Genomic DNA, 16,172 nt, shown 5'->3' with positions numbered 1-16,172 from the left:
TTCTCAAAATGTAAGGTAAGTCTCTGTGTTGAGAGCCAGCATGATGAAGTGGTTCAAGTATAAACTGTTTAGAATTACCACTTAGCTGTGAAACTCTGTGATTTTGGTCAGTCAGTCTCTTACAGCTGAACAAACTTACAGGGAACTTTGATGGAGAAAATTTGCGGAAGAGCAAACCAAGTATGTCACCCTGGACTCTGTGAAGGAAATGAGAAATAAAAATGGGGTAGATTAATTGGAGTTATAGCTAATTAGAGGATCAAAAACTGTCTCAGGACACTTCTTTATGTCCCTCTGTGTGTCACAAGTATCTTGCACTGCTCTCATTTTTGTTCTTCACATCAAAAAATTTGTATTTCATTCCTTAATATCATAGAATCATAGAGCTGGAAGGATCCTCCAGGGTCACCTAGTCCAACCCCTGGCACAATGCAAGGAATTCACAAATACCTCCCCCCACACCGCCAGGGACCACTGTTCCATACCCAGAAGACAGCAAAAAAATCTGCAGGATCTCCAGCCAAATTGCCCTGGGAAACAATTGCTTCCTTGACCCCAAAGTGGTGATCAGCATTTCCCTGGGCGTGTAAGAAAGGGCCACATGAACTAAGCACTGATGCAACCCTTCCTGCCCTCCCTCTCATGATCTGCCTAAGTTCACACAATCAGCATTGCTGACAGATGGCCATTTAGCCTCCAAAGGAGAGCCCACCATCTCCTGAGGAAGCCTGTTCCACTGAGAAACCGCTCTGACTGTTAGGGAGTTCTTCCTTATGTTTACCCAAAAACTCTTCTGATTTAATTCCAACCCGTTGGTTCTGGTCCGACCTTCTGGGGCAACAGAAAACAACTCCATATCATCCTCTATATGACAGCCCTTCAAGTATTTGAAGCTAGTTATCATATCACCTCTCATTAGTCTCCTCTCCAGGCTACACATACCCAGCTACTTCAACCTTTCCTCACAGGACTTGGTCTCCAGACCCCTCACCATCTCCGTTGCCCTCCTCTGGACACCTTCCAGCTTGTCTGTATCTTTCTTAAATTGTGGTGCCTGAAACTGAACACAGTACTCTAGGTGAGGTCTAACCTGAGTGGAGTAAAGTGATACCATCACTTCGCATGATCTGGACACTATACTTCTGTTGATACATTGTACATACAATCATTCACATTACAGCATTACTACAACCCCTAGATCCTTTTGACACATGCTACTGCCAAGACAAGTCTCCCCATCCTATAATTATGCATTTGATTTTTCCTACCTAAATGCAGAACTTTACATTTATCCCCATTGAAATTAATTTTATTTGTTTTAGCCCAGTATTCCAGCCTGTCAAGATCATCCTGTATCCTGACCTTGTCTTCTACTGTATTTGCTACCCCTCCCAATTTAGTTTCATCTGCAAATTTAATAAGCATTCCTTCTATTCCTTCATCCAAAATCATTGATAAAGATGTTGAACAAAACAGATCCCAGGACAGATCCTTGAGTCACTCCACTTGTCACTCCACTCCAAGAGGATGAGGAACCATTCACAAGCACTCTTTGAGTGCAATCTGTCCACCAGTTACAGATCCACCTAACAGTCATAGGGTCCAAACCACATTTTACCAAATTGTCAACAAGAATATTGTGTGGAACCTTATCAAAAGTGTTACTGAAATCAAGATAAACTATGTCTACAGCATTCCCCTGATCCAGCAAGGTAGTAAGTTTCTCAAAAAAGAGATAAGGTTAGTCTGACATATAGATGGGAGGCAAGGTATTGGAGCACCGATATTTTTAATAACTGTATTATGTTGTATTATTGTATTTTTATACTGTTCTTACTGTTTTAATCTGGCATTTATGCCCTTGTTAGCTGCCCCGAGCCTTCGGGGAGGGCGGTATACAAATCTAAAGAATAAATAAATAAATAAAATTTATAAGAAGTTAAAATTCTTGTTGAGCAAATTAGGGCAGTAACAGAAGCAGACATTTGGTAGCATCTCTAAGAAGAATACAGAATATTTTAGCAATCAGACACATACATTTCACTGCCCTAACCTACTTTTGTAGGCCTCTTTTATTCCCCCAAAACTGTGTGCTTAATCTTTAGAAGAGCCGGAAATACAGCCTCTTTGTCTACTGTACCCATTCTCTCTTGCCAGACTGAAGGGGGTCACCATCCCTGCCATGTTGGGCATGGCTCCTTCCCTAGAGACAGTCACAGTGCCTTGTCTTGTGATCATTGTGCACATAAGACACAGTGAATTTTAGTACACAGTGGCAATCACTTGAATGTGTGTGCATTGAAAATAACACAAGCGTCCTGACCTGGATAGCCCAGGCAAGCCCAGTCTCGTCAGATCTCGGAAGCTAAGCAGGGCCGACCCTGGCAAGTACTTGGATGGGAGACCTCCAAGGCATACCAGGACTGGGATGCAGAAGCAGGCAATAGTAAGCCACCTCTCTGAAAAGTCCAAGCCCCACTAGGGTTCGCCAGAAGTTAACCATGACTTCCAGGTACACACACAAACACAAAATACTCACCAAAAAGAAAAAAGGAAATAACACAAACTTACTGCAGTCATACAAAATAACCCACTGAAATCCCTTTCATACAGACAGATTTTAATTAACTGCTAAGAGTAAAGGAAAGAAATAATGGATAAACTCAAATACTATAGCAAAACATCAAAAATAACCTGTAAATGTTCATTCTGAAAGAGAACACTGAGGCTTAGCTGTTCTTCAGTGAAGATTGCATGTTTTATATATAATAGGATAATATACAAAGCATTTTTGTATTTCAGTTCTCCATACAAGTTGGTGAAGTTCTTTTTTTTATAATAATTTTTATTACTTTAGGCAAAGCAAATAGACAGACATACATGAGAGTAATAATCAATCAATCAATCAATTTATTACAGGTCTATATGACCAAAGTCTTGACCAAGAGGATACAAAAGGGGAATAAAATAGGTACATAAAATAGACATAACATGTGTCAAGGTACATAATCACAGTCACATAAAATCCAAGCTGAGCCCAGAGATTAAAAATTACCTAACTACACTTGGGGCGGAGCCAACTGACTAAAATCATCCAAAGATTAAAAGTCTGAGTTTTCAGAAGTTCTGAAATTTTCAATGTTTCTTGAGAGCAGCCACCTTAACCAGGAACCGCGCCACGTTAGCTGTTATCAGTCCATCAGCATTTGAGTCAGATAACAGTACTGAAAGCACCCAAGGTTGCGCGGGAAGATTCATCTTCGTAAGAATAGGAAAGATATAAGTGCCTCTAACTTGAGTCCAGTGGGGACAGCGAAACATCAGATGATCTAAGGTTTCAATTTCGCCAGAATTGCACAGACAAAGGCGATCTGAGTAAGGAAGGCCTCCAAATCTTACCAGAGTTACCATCGTTGGTACATTTAAGCGGGCCAGCATAAAGGCGCGGCGGTGAGATGGAATTGATAACGCTGAGTAAAAGTCAGGAAATCTCTCTGGAGGGGACAACCCCAAAGCCAAAGGAGAGCATGTGCGTCTTGCCCTGGCCATGGTACTGGCCCATTACAACTGTTTGAGTTTCTTCAAGGTTTCCTCAAGCTGAGAGGGCATCAGCTCTTCGGTAGGTGAGGACATCAGCACTCCCAATGTCCTGAGTTTACCAGCAAGAAGGGACAACCAAGGGTTGGAAGTCATGTCCTTTAAGATGAAACGAAGAAAGCCGGCCTGGGGGTGATGACTTGGGTCAGATAACTTAAATCTCAACTTAAATGCCCTCTTCCAAGCACGTGCTTCGAGCGAAGATTGAACCAGTTCCATACGAAGGACAGTCCCAGCAACACACCGTGGCGTTCCAGTAATTCTCCTAAGGAAGAAGTTTAGCTGGGAATCCAATTTCTCGTCCACGCCAGCAATCCAGATTTCTACACCGTATAGAATTTGAGAGACCACCTTCGCATTGTACACCTCAATGGCAGGGAGAGTAATAATAACAATATTATATCTCTTAAACTACCTCATACATATATGTCTAATTGCAGGCCTATGTTAAACACTAAAGCTCTGTAAGTAAAGGTAAAGGTTCCCTTGCTCGAAAGCCAGTCGAATCTGACTCTAGGGTTGCGGTGCTCATCTCCGTTTCAAAGCCGAAGAGCCAGCGCTGTCCGAAGACATTTCCATGGTCGTGTGGCCGGCATGACTAAACACCAAGGCGCACGGAATGCTGTTACCTTCCCACTGAAGTGGTACCTATTTATCTACTTGCAATTTCTTGCTTATCAGCAGGCTGACATTCAATTGTTCAGTAATTTATCAGTTTTTTGTCAGTATTTGGTCAGGTTTTTTTGAATTTTAGTCAGTAAAATCAGTATTTTTGACCCTCTAACTAGTTTCCACCCCTGGTTATGGGAAAATGAGAAACCCCCCACAACTCCTTGTGGGTCCCCTGCTTGTAAATATTAAGGCTGTACCATTCCACATATTTCTCAAGGACAATGATTCTAGTAATGCCACACAACTTCATGCCATCTCTTTCACCCTCTCCCCATTTAACTTTTTAAAAAAGTGAACACTTATTGGGGTATGATTGACTTCACTGGAATGAATGAGAAAAATGAAAACAGTATATACGCAGGCTTATGGGGTCATATCCTCAAGCACATTGTAGAATTTGGTGGCTGAAAGGGCCATTTTAACTCCTACTGAAAGTATGGAATTTTTTGCACATTAATAACTGGTAGCTTTGTTAAAAGAAAAACATTTTATTCCAATTTACACTTTGTGGATTAGAGTCCATTTCTTCAGGTGCAGTGAGTGGACCCTCTCTATCCTGTCGTATGATATAGGAGATATGAAGAAACTGCAGGGACAAAGAGTTATATAATATAGAAACTGTGGGCTAAAATTGTATAAAATTCAAATCTGACAAAGGAAAATACAGAGACCATTCACAAGTTGTGCTAAGCAAGTTAACCCTCTGTAATGGGTGGGGAGTCCCATGTACTGCTATGATAGTTCACACTTACAGGGATTGATCTCCACCCCCCAGGTTGAATTAGGCCTTGAGAAAAACCTGGCATTTACTTTTGAGGCAACAGGCTGACATGGAATTTTCATGGCTTCCCCTTCTTTCTGACTGAATAGTCTTTGCAAGTTGTTGTCTCTAACTGCTGTTAAGGACCACTTAAATACATTCAGGTATACTCCCCAAGACATAAAGTAGTGCTAATGCATAGCTAAGGTTTTTTTATATTAATCTAATTTAAAATAAATATAGAAGTTTTTTAGAGCTCTGACTGGATTGAATAATATCATAACACAACAATAATTACAGTAGTTTTTAAGTTGGAATAATTAAAACTTCTTTGAATTTAATTTACTAGTGGATAACTTGTAAAGCAACAGAAACCAGAGCCTCATAGTTTCCAGCTGAAGGCTGCTCTAAATGTTATGCTTACCATATGAAAATGACTCTGCCTGACTTGGCTTATTGCCATTGCTACTGTAATGTGGCACTAAAGAACAGGCCGAAACCCATCAGGTCAAGTCCATTGGCCCTTTTGTGTATGATTTTGAAAATTTTATATGAGGTGTAACTGGGCCCCTATATATTTTTAATTCTTTACAAATAAATGCATGTATTTTTAAATATTATATATATTAAGTTTTAATTGTTGGCCCTCTACTCTGTTTGACTTACCTTTTTAGGTTCTTGGCACTAAGGAACAGAACATAGAGATGCCCATATGACTAGGAAATAGTATATGCCAACCAGTGATGAGTTACGTAGGGCCATTTCTTATATCAAGTATAATGTATAGGTCTTTTCTAAAACTAGAAAGAGAGGTATAATAGTGACTGTGTTATCCTTATTTATTTATTCATTAATTTTTTTAATTAAAACCATCCTACCCCCCAAAATCAGCCCAGGGCTGCTCACAACATAAGAACAACAACAATAAAAACAGTAAATCAGATCCCATACCTTATAAAGTGATCATTCCAAAAGACTCCAGTGCCTAGATGATATCCAAAACAGTAAAGTACTGAGAAAAGGTCATGGACAACACTGTGAACAGGATGGGGGGCAGAAGGGGCAGAATAGATTGAACGCCCACCTCCTCAACTGAAGGCCTGGTGGAACAGCTCCATTTTACAGGCCCTGCAGAACTGTGCTAGGTCCTGCAGGCCCCTGATATCAAATGGCAGCATGTTCCACCAGGCCCTGGTTGAGGCTAAGCAAATGTCCCTCGGGCCAGGAACTACCAGGACATATTAGTCAGAAGAGTGTAAAGCTCTCCAGGGCCCATATGGAGAGAGGTGGTCCTATAGGTATGATGGTCCCAGGCCGCATTCTGCACTAGCTGCAATTTCCAGATCAAGCTCAAGGCCAGCCCTGTGTAGAGCAAGTTACAGAAGTCTAACCTGGTAGTGACCATTGCATGGATCACTGTAGCTAGGTCCCGGGGGGGGGGGGGCAAGATAGGGAACTAGTTGCCTGATTAGCTGAAGATGATAGAAGGCTGATTTTTTAATTGCATTTTCTATAAACTACAAAGAAACAAGGAAAGGTAACTACAAACTACGGGTGAAAGTAAAGAAAAACCACTAAAAACCCAAGAGATGGTGGTCATACACAATGCTTACAAAATTAGCTTCTAGTTAAATAAGATTATACTTTGCTACGTTAAGTAAGTACACAATTTTTGTTGCTTGTACTAAAATCTCCAACAAATCTGACTATATAAAGAACTCTGTAGAGAAATGATTTAAATTCATTTAAAACAGAATCTAGAGAGCAATCAAAACTCATTTTTATCCTTTTTGTTTCTCAATCGATAGCTTAGTTTAGGGGCAGCCGCCCCACGTTCAGAAACTGAGTCCTCATCAGAAGGTGCCAGTGCTCCTTCTTCTTCACGTCCCTAGCTGCTGCCATCTTCATCTTTATCCTCTTCACCTGCTGGACTGGCATGTTGATGTAGAAATTCGCGTGCCTTTACAACAGAGTCAATTTTTTCTTTCTTGTCTTTAAATTTGAAGAGCATGGCTTCTGGAACACTCCATCTGTAGGGGACATTGTTTTTCTGTAAGAACAGCGCCAAGTCTCTGAATTTCTTTCTCTTTTTCCTTACTTCAAATGGAATGTCCTTTAAAACTCTTATTTCTTTGTCTTTGATTTTCAGGATGGCTCCACTTGTTGCTTTCAGTATTTGGTCTCTTACTTGTCTCCTGGATAATCTCACCCCAATCTTGCCGGGCAGATTCTTTCTTATATAGCCAGAATATGACTTATAGATCGTATCTATTTCGTTTTGTAAAAAATCCGCTTTTAAATCTGCAACCAGACCCAATGCATCGCACATAATTTGCCTCAAGTCTTCTCCTTTTGCTTCAGGGACCCCCTGGAATCTTAAGACATAGCTTGCCTTTTCCATTTGCAGCTGTAAAAGTTGAGCCTCATTAGTTGGTTTCTTTTTTTCCATCACCTGCATTTGTTTTTTAAGCTTCTGGGTGTTGGCATCCACTTCTTTAAGCTCTTGCTCCATTTTCTCTGTCTTTTTGGTAGTTTCATTCAGCTGGCTTTGTTGTGCATCAAACTTCTTATGGCGCAATGTCATTTGTTCCAGCAGAGGGCACAAAGCCTCAGTCAGCATACTTTGGAAGTCTATGGTAGTGTCCTGTCTAGGAACAGAACTCGCTGGACTGGCATTTCCGGCAGGGAACTTCGGTTTCGGTTGCTTATCCTTCTCCTCCCTCCTCGGAGGCACCATGTTTGAGAGTTGTTTACTTTTTAGAAAAAGTTATCAAAGTCGCAAGCTTCTTTAAAAATGCTTGGTAAATTCTCAAAAGTTCCTTATTATAGTGTAATTCCGTTTTATAATCCGCCCCGCCCCCCATAATTTCGTTTAACAGTTCAGTTTTTTTTCTTTTTGAGGGGGAGTTCCCCCCTCGTTTTGTTAAGGGGAGGCTTTCAGCTTAGTTTCTGGTGTCTTCGCTTATACAATCATTCACATTACAGCATAGAACTCGTATTTCACGATTAACTTGCCCGGCCACCAAGCACTTGTCCTGGTGTGCGTCCCCGTGTCCATTTCTGGAAATCAGTGGTGGGACCATCGGGGCAGGGATCGGCCCCCCTTCGCTGGCTGTTTGCTGGAGGAAGGGCCCTCCAAGTGCCCCATGGCTAGGAGCCCAATGCAAGGGCTCCAGGGGGGATGCGTACCATCGCACCCCCTCCCATCCGTCGATTCAAGGCACGCATCTCCCGGAGCTCTGGGAGAACACGACCGCCATTGAGGGAGCAAAAACCGGAAGTCGATAGAAAGCTGATCTGACTACCAAAGTGACCTTGGTCTCCATGGTAAGTGAGGAATCCAGCATCACCCCGAGACTCCTTACCCTCGGCGCTGGCACCCATGACCTGGAGCCTAATTCCAAGTCCCCCAAAGGTACAGGACCTCCAACTCTGTTGCAATTGTCCAGCCACAGCTGCCAACATCTGGTCCAAAATATCTGGAGTCCCATCGGCCATCCATCAGCAGGTAAAGCTGGGTGTCATCAGCATATTGATGACAACCCAGCCCAAATTCCCAGATCAGTTGGGCAAGGGGGCACATGTAGATGTTAAATAACATTGGGGAGAGGATTGCCCCCTGCAGCACCCCGCATTTCAGTAGATACTGAATAGACATCCTCTCCCCCTAGCACCACCCTCTGTCCTTGACCATGGAGAAAGGAGGAAAACCACTGTAAAGCAGTCCCCCATATCCCAGTGTCAGCAAGGCGGTGGGTCAGTAGGTCATAGTCGACCGTGTCGAATGCCACTGTCAGATCTAAAAGCAACAGCAGAGCGGACTTATCTTGATCCATATGTCTCTGGAGATCATCCATGAGAGCGACCAGCGCAGTCTCCACCCCATAGCCAGGGCAGAAGCCAGACTGGAAGGGGTCCAGTATGGAAGCATCATCTAAGAAAACCTGTCACTTATTTAGATTGATTTAAAGTGTTTATAAAGGTTTTGTACATATTATTTCATTAAACCTTGAAGCAACTCTATACGGTAAGGCAGTATTGCCCTGGTATGACCAAGATTAGAAGCTGGCCTGTGAGCCAAAACAGACACTGGGAACTTCATGGATCTCTGTTAATCTGTAAAATGTTAATTGCTCACACAGTCAGAGGGGAAGAGAAAATTTAACCATTGCATTATTGTTAGCATTATAAAGGGGGAAAGATGAAAGGCACATCTTTTTTTCTCCCTTAAAATTACTAATAGACCAGGGAGGCTGGTTTCAATTAGCAAAACCAGTTGGCGATTTAAGGTTAAATCTGCCCCTTCCTTTCTTGTGTCCCCAGTCTGAATCAGAGCTGCTCAAAAAACTTACTTTTATGAACTGATGGGGAGAGAATTGTGGTGGTTGTCATGACAGACTTTGACCCTAAAGCCACATAGTGACTTAATGACTGAAGTCAAATTTGAACATGCAACTTCCTGAATTGCACTTATGTAGTATGCTTTGCCAGCTAGGCTGGTTTTTGGATGCACGTGTATTGGACAGTTAACTGCTGAGTAAACAGCCCATCTATACATCTAGAAGCAAAGTTTTGCAGAACTCTTTTGCGTTCAATTATTGGTGTGTAGGTATCCACCTGTTACATAAACTACATAATTTTATGCCATAAGGTTATAGTCAGATGTCACAGCTGCAGCATAGTGTTATTGCCATTTACATTTGTTTTCAATTTATTTCATCTTAGGTACACAGGTATATATGTATGTGTGTGTTACTGTGATACAGGAAGCAATTATTGGGTGGCCAAGAAACCAAGAAGTTAGGACCAGCAGTTGCCAGATGACTAGAACATTGCATTTTCTCCCTGATACATAATGCTAAGAGAGGTAACACAATTATAGGGGGCAGGGTAAGAATAGAAAAGATGAAGTGGCACTTATAAGAAAATATATAATCTTATATATGCTGTTTAAAACTACATCTTTCAAGGATAACTTTTTATAGCAGACAAATTAACTTCTAAAAATGGAAAGCAGTGGAATAACTATTCAAGTTCAATGCTTCATTTGTATAACATTTGATTTATTTATCAGACTTCTTGTACCTTTCTTCCATCATGGAATTTGTTAAGTCTCGCATCACCAACCAAATACAGGTGCCAAGGTTTCATGATCGTGTATCGTTCAACAATACTGAGACATTCATAACTTAACTGACAATAAATCATTTTCAAAAAATAATTCTAATAATGTACTACTCTAGTTTGCTTATTTGTTTCAACGTTCTTACCTAAGACCTCATTATAGGATGTGGGATCTAAAGAATTGCTTAGACTTATCCAAGGTGTTTGTGTTAGTCCAGTGAAAACTTCTACTCTCCCCCCCCCAAAAAAAAACCCTTACATCCTAGACTCCTGGGGAAACTCCCTTCAGTTTCAAAACAGTTGGACACTAGCCGGGGGGAAACAAGCCTAAAGCCCTCTTTGGCTCACAGACCTAAATTCATGATCCCTTACATCATAGCAAAGGTAAAGATGAATAAGAAAATAAGGCATGGGGGAGGAATAGAGAACTATGTTGTATTTCCATTGAACTGGCTCATCCATTAAATTTGTATGTGGGTAATGCAAGCTCTCATTAGCTATGCATCATGGAATTAAGCTCTGTTGCATAGAAATGAAGAAGGAATTTTTTTGAAACTGACTTTTTTTCTGTTTCTAGGTGGGCCATGCACAGATACAGCTCATGTCTCCTTAACCACACCAACCAAAAGATCTTGCGATTCAGGTAAATTTTTCTTTTTATGGGGAGCTATGTATTCTAGAAGAGACCAATATTTAAGTCTGAGAATTAAGAACAAGCCTTGGTAAGTTGTGGCACTGAATATGGTTGTGCATTTGGCTGTGTAGACTGTAGAGGTAATCGAGAACCCTGGAATCAATCTGATTATAAGTAGCCTCATTTGAAGTGGAGTTTTCACTGGCTTTATGCAAAAATTAAAGTAAAATATGTCCTGTTAACTAGGATTTAACATTATCAGGATCTTGCATCCTGTCCCAAGTATGAGATAAAAGCTAAAACCAATTAAGAGCAGTTCTTTTATTAATATTAATACAATCCAGGGAGATGTCTTAAAGCTCAGGCACATAACACAGGTGAAGCTTGGGGTCATAAGGAAACTTGCTGCATTTGTGAATGCAACAAAAATGAACTAACAGATTAACATGGATTCTCTGTCTACAGGACTACAGCATGTATTTGTTCAAAACATTTTAATCCTTCCCTTTATCATAAAAACATCCCAAGTGGCTAACAGAGGCAAACTCAAAATGCATTATAATATGAGAACTAGAACAAGAAATCATTAAAATCAGCAATAAAAATAAAATAATCAAATCCACAACAAAAGGGATGGCAGGGGATAGTGTTTGTGGCATCAAAAGAATAAAGTTGGAACTATGCCAGTGTTTTGAAGATATATTATATATAACTGGGGTGCCACCACGTTAAAGACCTTATCTCTGGTTGCAGCCTACCTAATCACTGGACAGTGGTAGGGCAACTGTACCATGGTCTTTGAAATTGATCATGGAGAATGGGCAGATTCATAGGAGAGAATGTAGAGCTTCAGATCTATCATGGTTCCAAATGGCTCAGATTTCACACTTTGAAATTGTGCCTGGGAACTAATTGGGAACAACTGAAGATGTGAATACTGTTTAGACTTGATTTAATTGAAAAATGCACCATAATAGGATTTTGTGGTCATCTCTATCCTTCCTTCCAAGATTGCTGGTATTTTTCACTGTCCCAGGGTAGTAAAAACGGAGCCATCTAGAGCAGCTTTTGCTCAGCAAAAGAGATGAGCTGACATAGTTGATGATCAGTTGCCTGGCTGTGTATCCCTTTTATGGTGGGAAGAGGATTGACTTTTAGCTAGTGTTATATGAAAAGGTAAATCACCCTTTAAGGAGATGGGCCATCTCCTTTGTACCCAAAAGATCCCAGGTTCATTCCCCAGCATTGCCAGTTAAAAGAATTAGTTAATGTGTAAGACCTCAGCCTGAGACCTTGGAGACCTGCTGCAAGTCTAAGTAGACAATATTGACCTTGATGGACTATGACCAAAGGCAGCTTCATGAGCTAGTTTCCTTTCTGCTGCATCAGATCCATTCATTATTGTGTGTATTTGAGTAGTCTGGTATCATAACTGTCTTTCTTTCAAAACTAACAAAGTCTCAAGTTTTTCCAGTATTAAAAGATGTTTGAACATTTTGTTGCTATCCTTTGTGCATTTCCACCTGTTTCTTTTTTCTAGCATGATCATTATAAGGCATTAAATGGATTTTCCTTATTCATGTCTGCCCTCTTTCAAAAACTGTTATATTTGTGTTGGTGTTAGGTCTCTCATTTATGTTTGGATAATGTGAAGTAGGGTTTTGGTTAAGAAAGGAGAGGGAGGAGTACTTCTCTTTTCCAGCCCATCATTTTTTCAGTGTAGCTCCCATCCATCGGAGTGCTTTTTCCTTACGAAGTCCTAGATGTACATTTTATCACCAACTCCTTCCAAAACTGGTTTTGTTCACAAACCAAAGTTGTTACATGATCTATAAACATGAGTACATGCAATTTGCCCCCCTTTACAGCTAGGGTAATATGATATTACTAATACCTTATTTGCAGCTACTCTTTGCAATTAACAGTTCCAGCCAGGCAATGAATATGTCCATATACTTTCCCTGGAAAAGATCCCAACTTCAGTTCTTGGTGTCACCAGTTAAAGGATCTCAGGAAGTCAGTGTTGGGAGAAATCTTCCTCTGCTTAACACCTGGGAGAGCTGCTTCCAGTCAGATGAAGCAAAACTGAGCTATTCTCTGTATAAGCCAGCTACATCTTGTTTATATATGTTCAGCATGATTTTGTTGAGTGTGCATGATACAGTTCCACTGTAGTGAGCAAGGCCGAATGGCTGACTCTTGAGTTGTGCTTTGCGGAATTTGGGGAGGCAGTATGGCCTGCAGCTGTGATTGAGCCTTTCATTCTTCTAAGAGCAATAATTTGCCTGGAAATGCCAGAAAACAAGTACAGTAGAAATACCAAATCCAACAGCTTGTTCTTGGCTGTACACTGAACTTCTGCTTTCATAAACTTTTTTTTCTTTTAATCATGCATAAGGTGTCCAGCAAGGACAAAAAAGCTCTGGTCCTGCCATTAATTAGATAGTCTGTTCTGCAGTGGTATAGTGTCTGTGCTAACAACATAAAAAAGGTGAGGCTTTAAAGCTTTGAGATGGTTTTGTTGTTTCAGTTGACCTTTAAGGTGCCCTTTAGTGTTTGACTGGTGGAGGGCACTGTGTTATGAATCCAGCCATCCTAGGGCCTTCTCACTGGATGATAGAACACTCACAAAGGTACACTGTACATCATCAGTCCTGGCAGTGACAGTGCCCATTAATGACACATTTTTACCCTGCTCAGTTCTCAGCTGTACTAATAGAACAGCACATCAAGCAAGGCTGTAAATAAAAGTTATTACCTAATAGGTGGGCAGTGAAGTGGAACGTACAGGAGCTGAGGCATAGAAGCCTTATTATTGCTCATCAGCAATTATAAACAGGATAAAGTGTCCAGGACTTGCACTGACACAGCAAAGGCTAATAGAGGCTTGGAGATAATGTACCAGAATACCTTGATGGATGTTGATGGAATTTTACTGCCTCAGTTTTGTGCCTATTTCTGATATCAGTTGTATTATCTTTTCTGTATTGCCATATCTCTTTTGAAAGATCCGTTCCTTTTCCTCATGAAAAATGGAGATCCTTGGCATGCTTTCTGTTGGTTCTTATGGGTTGGAATAAAGAACTGGAAAATGGCCATGATTGCAACACAAAATACCTTATTCCAGAATGTGGCATTTTGTGTACTTTTTAACCATATTCTCCAATACTTTAAGGCGACACCTTACATTATGGTTTTGACCTCTAAATAAATTTGAAACTGCAGTAGTAGGCAGGTAACGTGATCTGGATCCTAAATTAAATCAGCAGGTCTTGATTTTTTTAAAAAAAAATACGGGGCCTCAAAGAGAAATTAGCAGACAGCAATACAGTGATACACAGCCCTGCATGGCCTCTTGAGTTCAAGTTAGAAAGACATTTGGCATTGCAATTCAGAGGATAATGGATACCATGGCTAACCAGAAAATGTTAGGTTTTATCTCCTCTGCTCAGAAAAGAGGAAACGATTTGTTGTTGTTTCCCTTCTCCTGTCTCCTAAAGTTTCATGCATCGTAATAGTTCACAAATACACCATGTGTGCTGGTTGCTCTTGATTATTTTTATTTAATGTTTAAGAGTTCATGATATCAGCAAGCATTTATGGAACCTCTTGGATGCTGACAGTTGTTACCTGCTTTGATGAAAATGCATTAAACCACAGTATAAAAAGAAGCTAGGTTTTTATAATAATCACTAGCTGCAAACTGTTTAACATCTATGTATTATGTTTTCTTATCAGTTGTATTGATTTATGCTGTGTTATATGTGCTAGCAAAGAAAAACCAGAGATGTCAAAGAAGTTTTCCATCCTAATATTTCATTTCTTTTTAAGGCCTTTACATCTACCTTGACATGCTTACAGTGTATCCGAACAGAATCCTAAGATGCCTATTGTAACCATCTTTGTGGAAAACAAGTTAAAATACATGGTCTGGGCATCACTTTTCTTTTAGCCTTTGGGGAAATGCTACTCCTTTAGAGATGGACATAAAAATGAACACATTCTAACACATGAAAGCATCAATAGCTTTCCATACAGAAATTATATCTGTATGGGAAAACTGTTTTGACTGAAATATTCTAAGATATTTTGGTGTGTTAAGCTCCTTTTTTGAATGTTCAATATTAAACAGCAGCTCCAACCAGTAGAAAAGCACCACATTTTTCTTGTTGTGTCTTGCTAAGTTTGAGTGCGTATTGAAAAGAAGCTAATCTTGGAAACATGATGATACTGCAGTTTCTAGCTTGAGAAAAGTGCCCCTAAAGTTACCCAAAAGGAAGACCACCCACCTTTAAAAGGTTATAAACAAAGCTTTTTACTGTTTTACTTACCTGTAATTTATGTAAGAATTTAAAAACTCCTTATTTTTCTTGACAGCACTCATGGAAAAAAGACCAGTCTTTCTTTCAGGTAAATAGGGTATTTGATTCTACATGAACTCTCTGAACCTAACTTCAAACTGATTGTTGAGACTGTAAGAAGTGATTTTTCATTTTACTTCATTGCTCAGTGACAATCCTTGCAAGGGTATATGTAATCTTAGTCTCTATGCAAGTCATAGTCTGATTAGCACCTTGAATGGAAGAGACTGGAAGTATCTGCTGTTGCACTATATCATATTGCTAAAATCCTCTCATTTTTGCCGATCATCTTTATTAAAGCTGAATTCTGCAAGCATATTTTGCAATTATATACAGTGAAACTGTCCCCAAAATGCCCCATTTCTATAAAAGAAATCACAAAAAGTCTATGAATACAAAAGCACATATTTATTTTGTACTATAAATTGCAAGCATAAATATGAGATGTAATGCAGCCTTATGTCACAATCATGTTTTGTCAGTTAGCCACTAGCTGTGCTAATCAAGTTATACTTTCCTTGACTGAGTTGCATGAGGATCCGCTTGAGTATTAGGTACTCCAGAGAGGGTTTTACCCCAGAGCAAAGTGGCAGTATCTTAAAGCATACCCTGTTCTGATAACACATTTTTGCTAGTACCTGTTCTGTATCCCTTGCCCAAGAAGTCTGTTGTGTAGTAGACAACCTGACAGTATTTACACACTCTGCAGAGCCTTTTAAAACACATTTTATTCAGCAGATCTTCTGAATATGGTTATAGAATACTGGGTTTTAACTTGATTTTAACTTGAACTGGGTTTTAACTGCTTTTGATGTTTCTGTTTTGATATCGCTGCTGTTGCATGGTATTTTTATTTTCTTTACCACTTTTGTTCTCAAATTGCCTTTGATATGTGTGTACTATGAACCATTTGGAGGCATTATATGCTGGAAAGGCAATATATAAAAGAAAAAAATGTACAGATAGATCTCTTTTTTCTTTCAGAAAAAGACATTTGCATAATAAAAAGGACATTGGATCCAGA

General features: G+C 40.0%; 1 protein-coding gene across 2 annotated transcripts in view; it reads left to right on the top strand.

Annotated features, from left to right (window-relative positions):
- ZFAND3 (zinc finger, AN1-type domain 3) overlaps positions 1 to 16,172 on the top strand; it is a 222,268-nt gene that overhangs the window by 165,932 nt on the left and 40,164 nt on the right. The window contains exons 5-6 of one of the 2 annotated variants that reach the window (XM_015419808.1): positions 10,731 to 10,796; positions 15,165 to 15,197. In XM_015419808.1, the coding sequence (XP_015275294.1) occupies positions 10,731 to 10,796; positions 15,165 to 15,197 (99 nt within the window). The remainder of the gene's footprint in view (positions 1 to 10,730; positions 10,797 to 15,164; positions 15,198 to 16,172) is intronic. The other variant, XM_015419809.1, reaches the window with a different exon arrangement.

The sequence above is a fragment of the Gekko japonicus genome, unplaced genomic scaffold, assembly GCF_001447785.1.
Source record: "Gekko japonicus isolate JY-2015 unplaced genomic scaffold, Gekko_japonicus_V1.1 scaffold2451, whole genome shotgun sequence".
Classification (NCBI taxonomy): domain Eukaryota; kingdom Metazoa; phylum Chordata; class Lepidosauria; order Squamata; family Gekkonidae; genus Gekko; species Gekko japonicus.
This window is presented reverse-complemented; position numbering and strand designations above follow the sequence as displayed.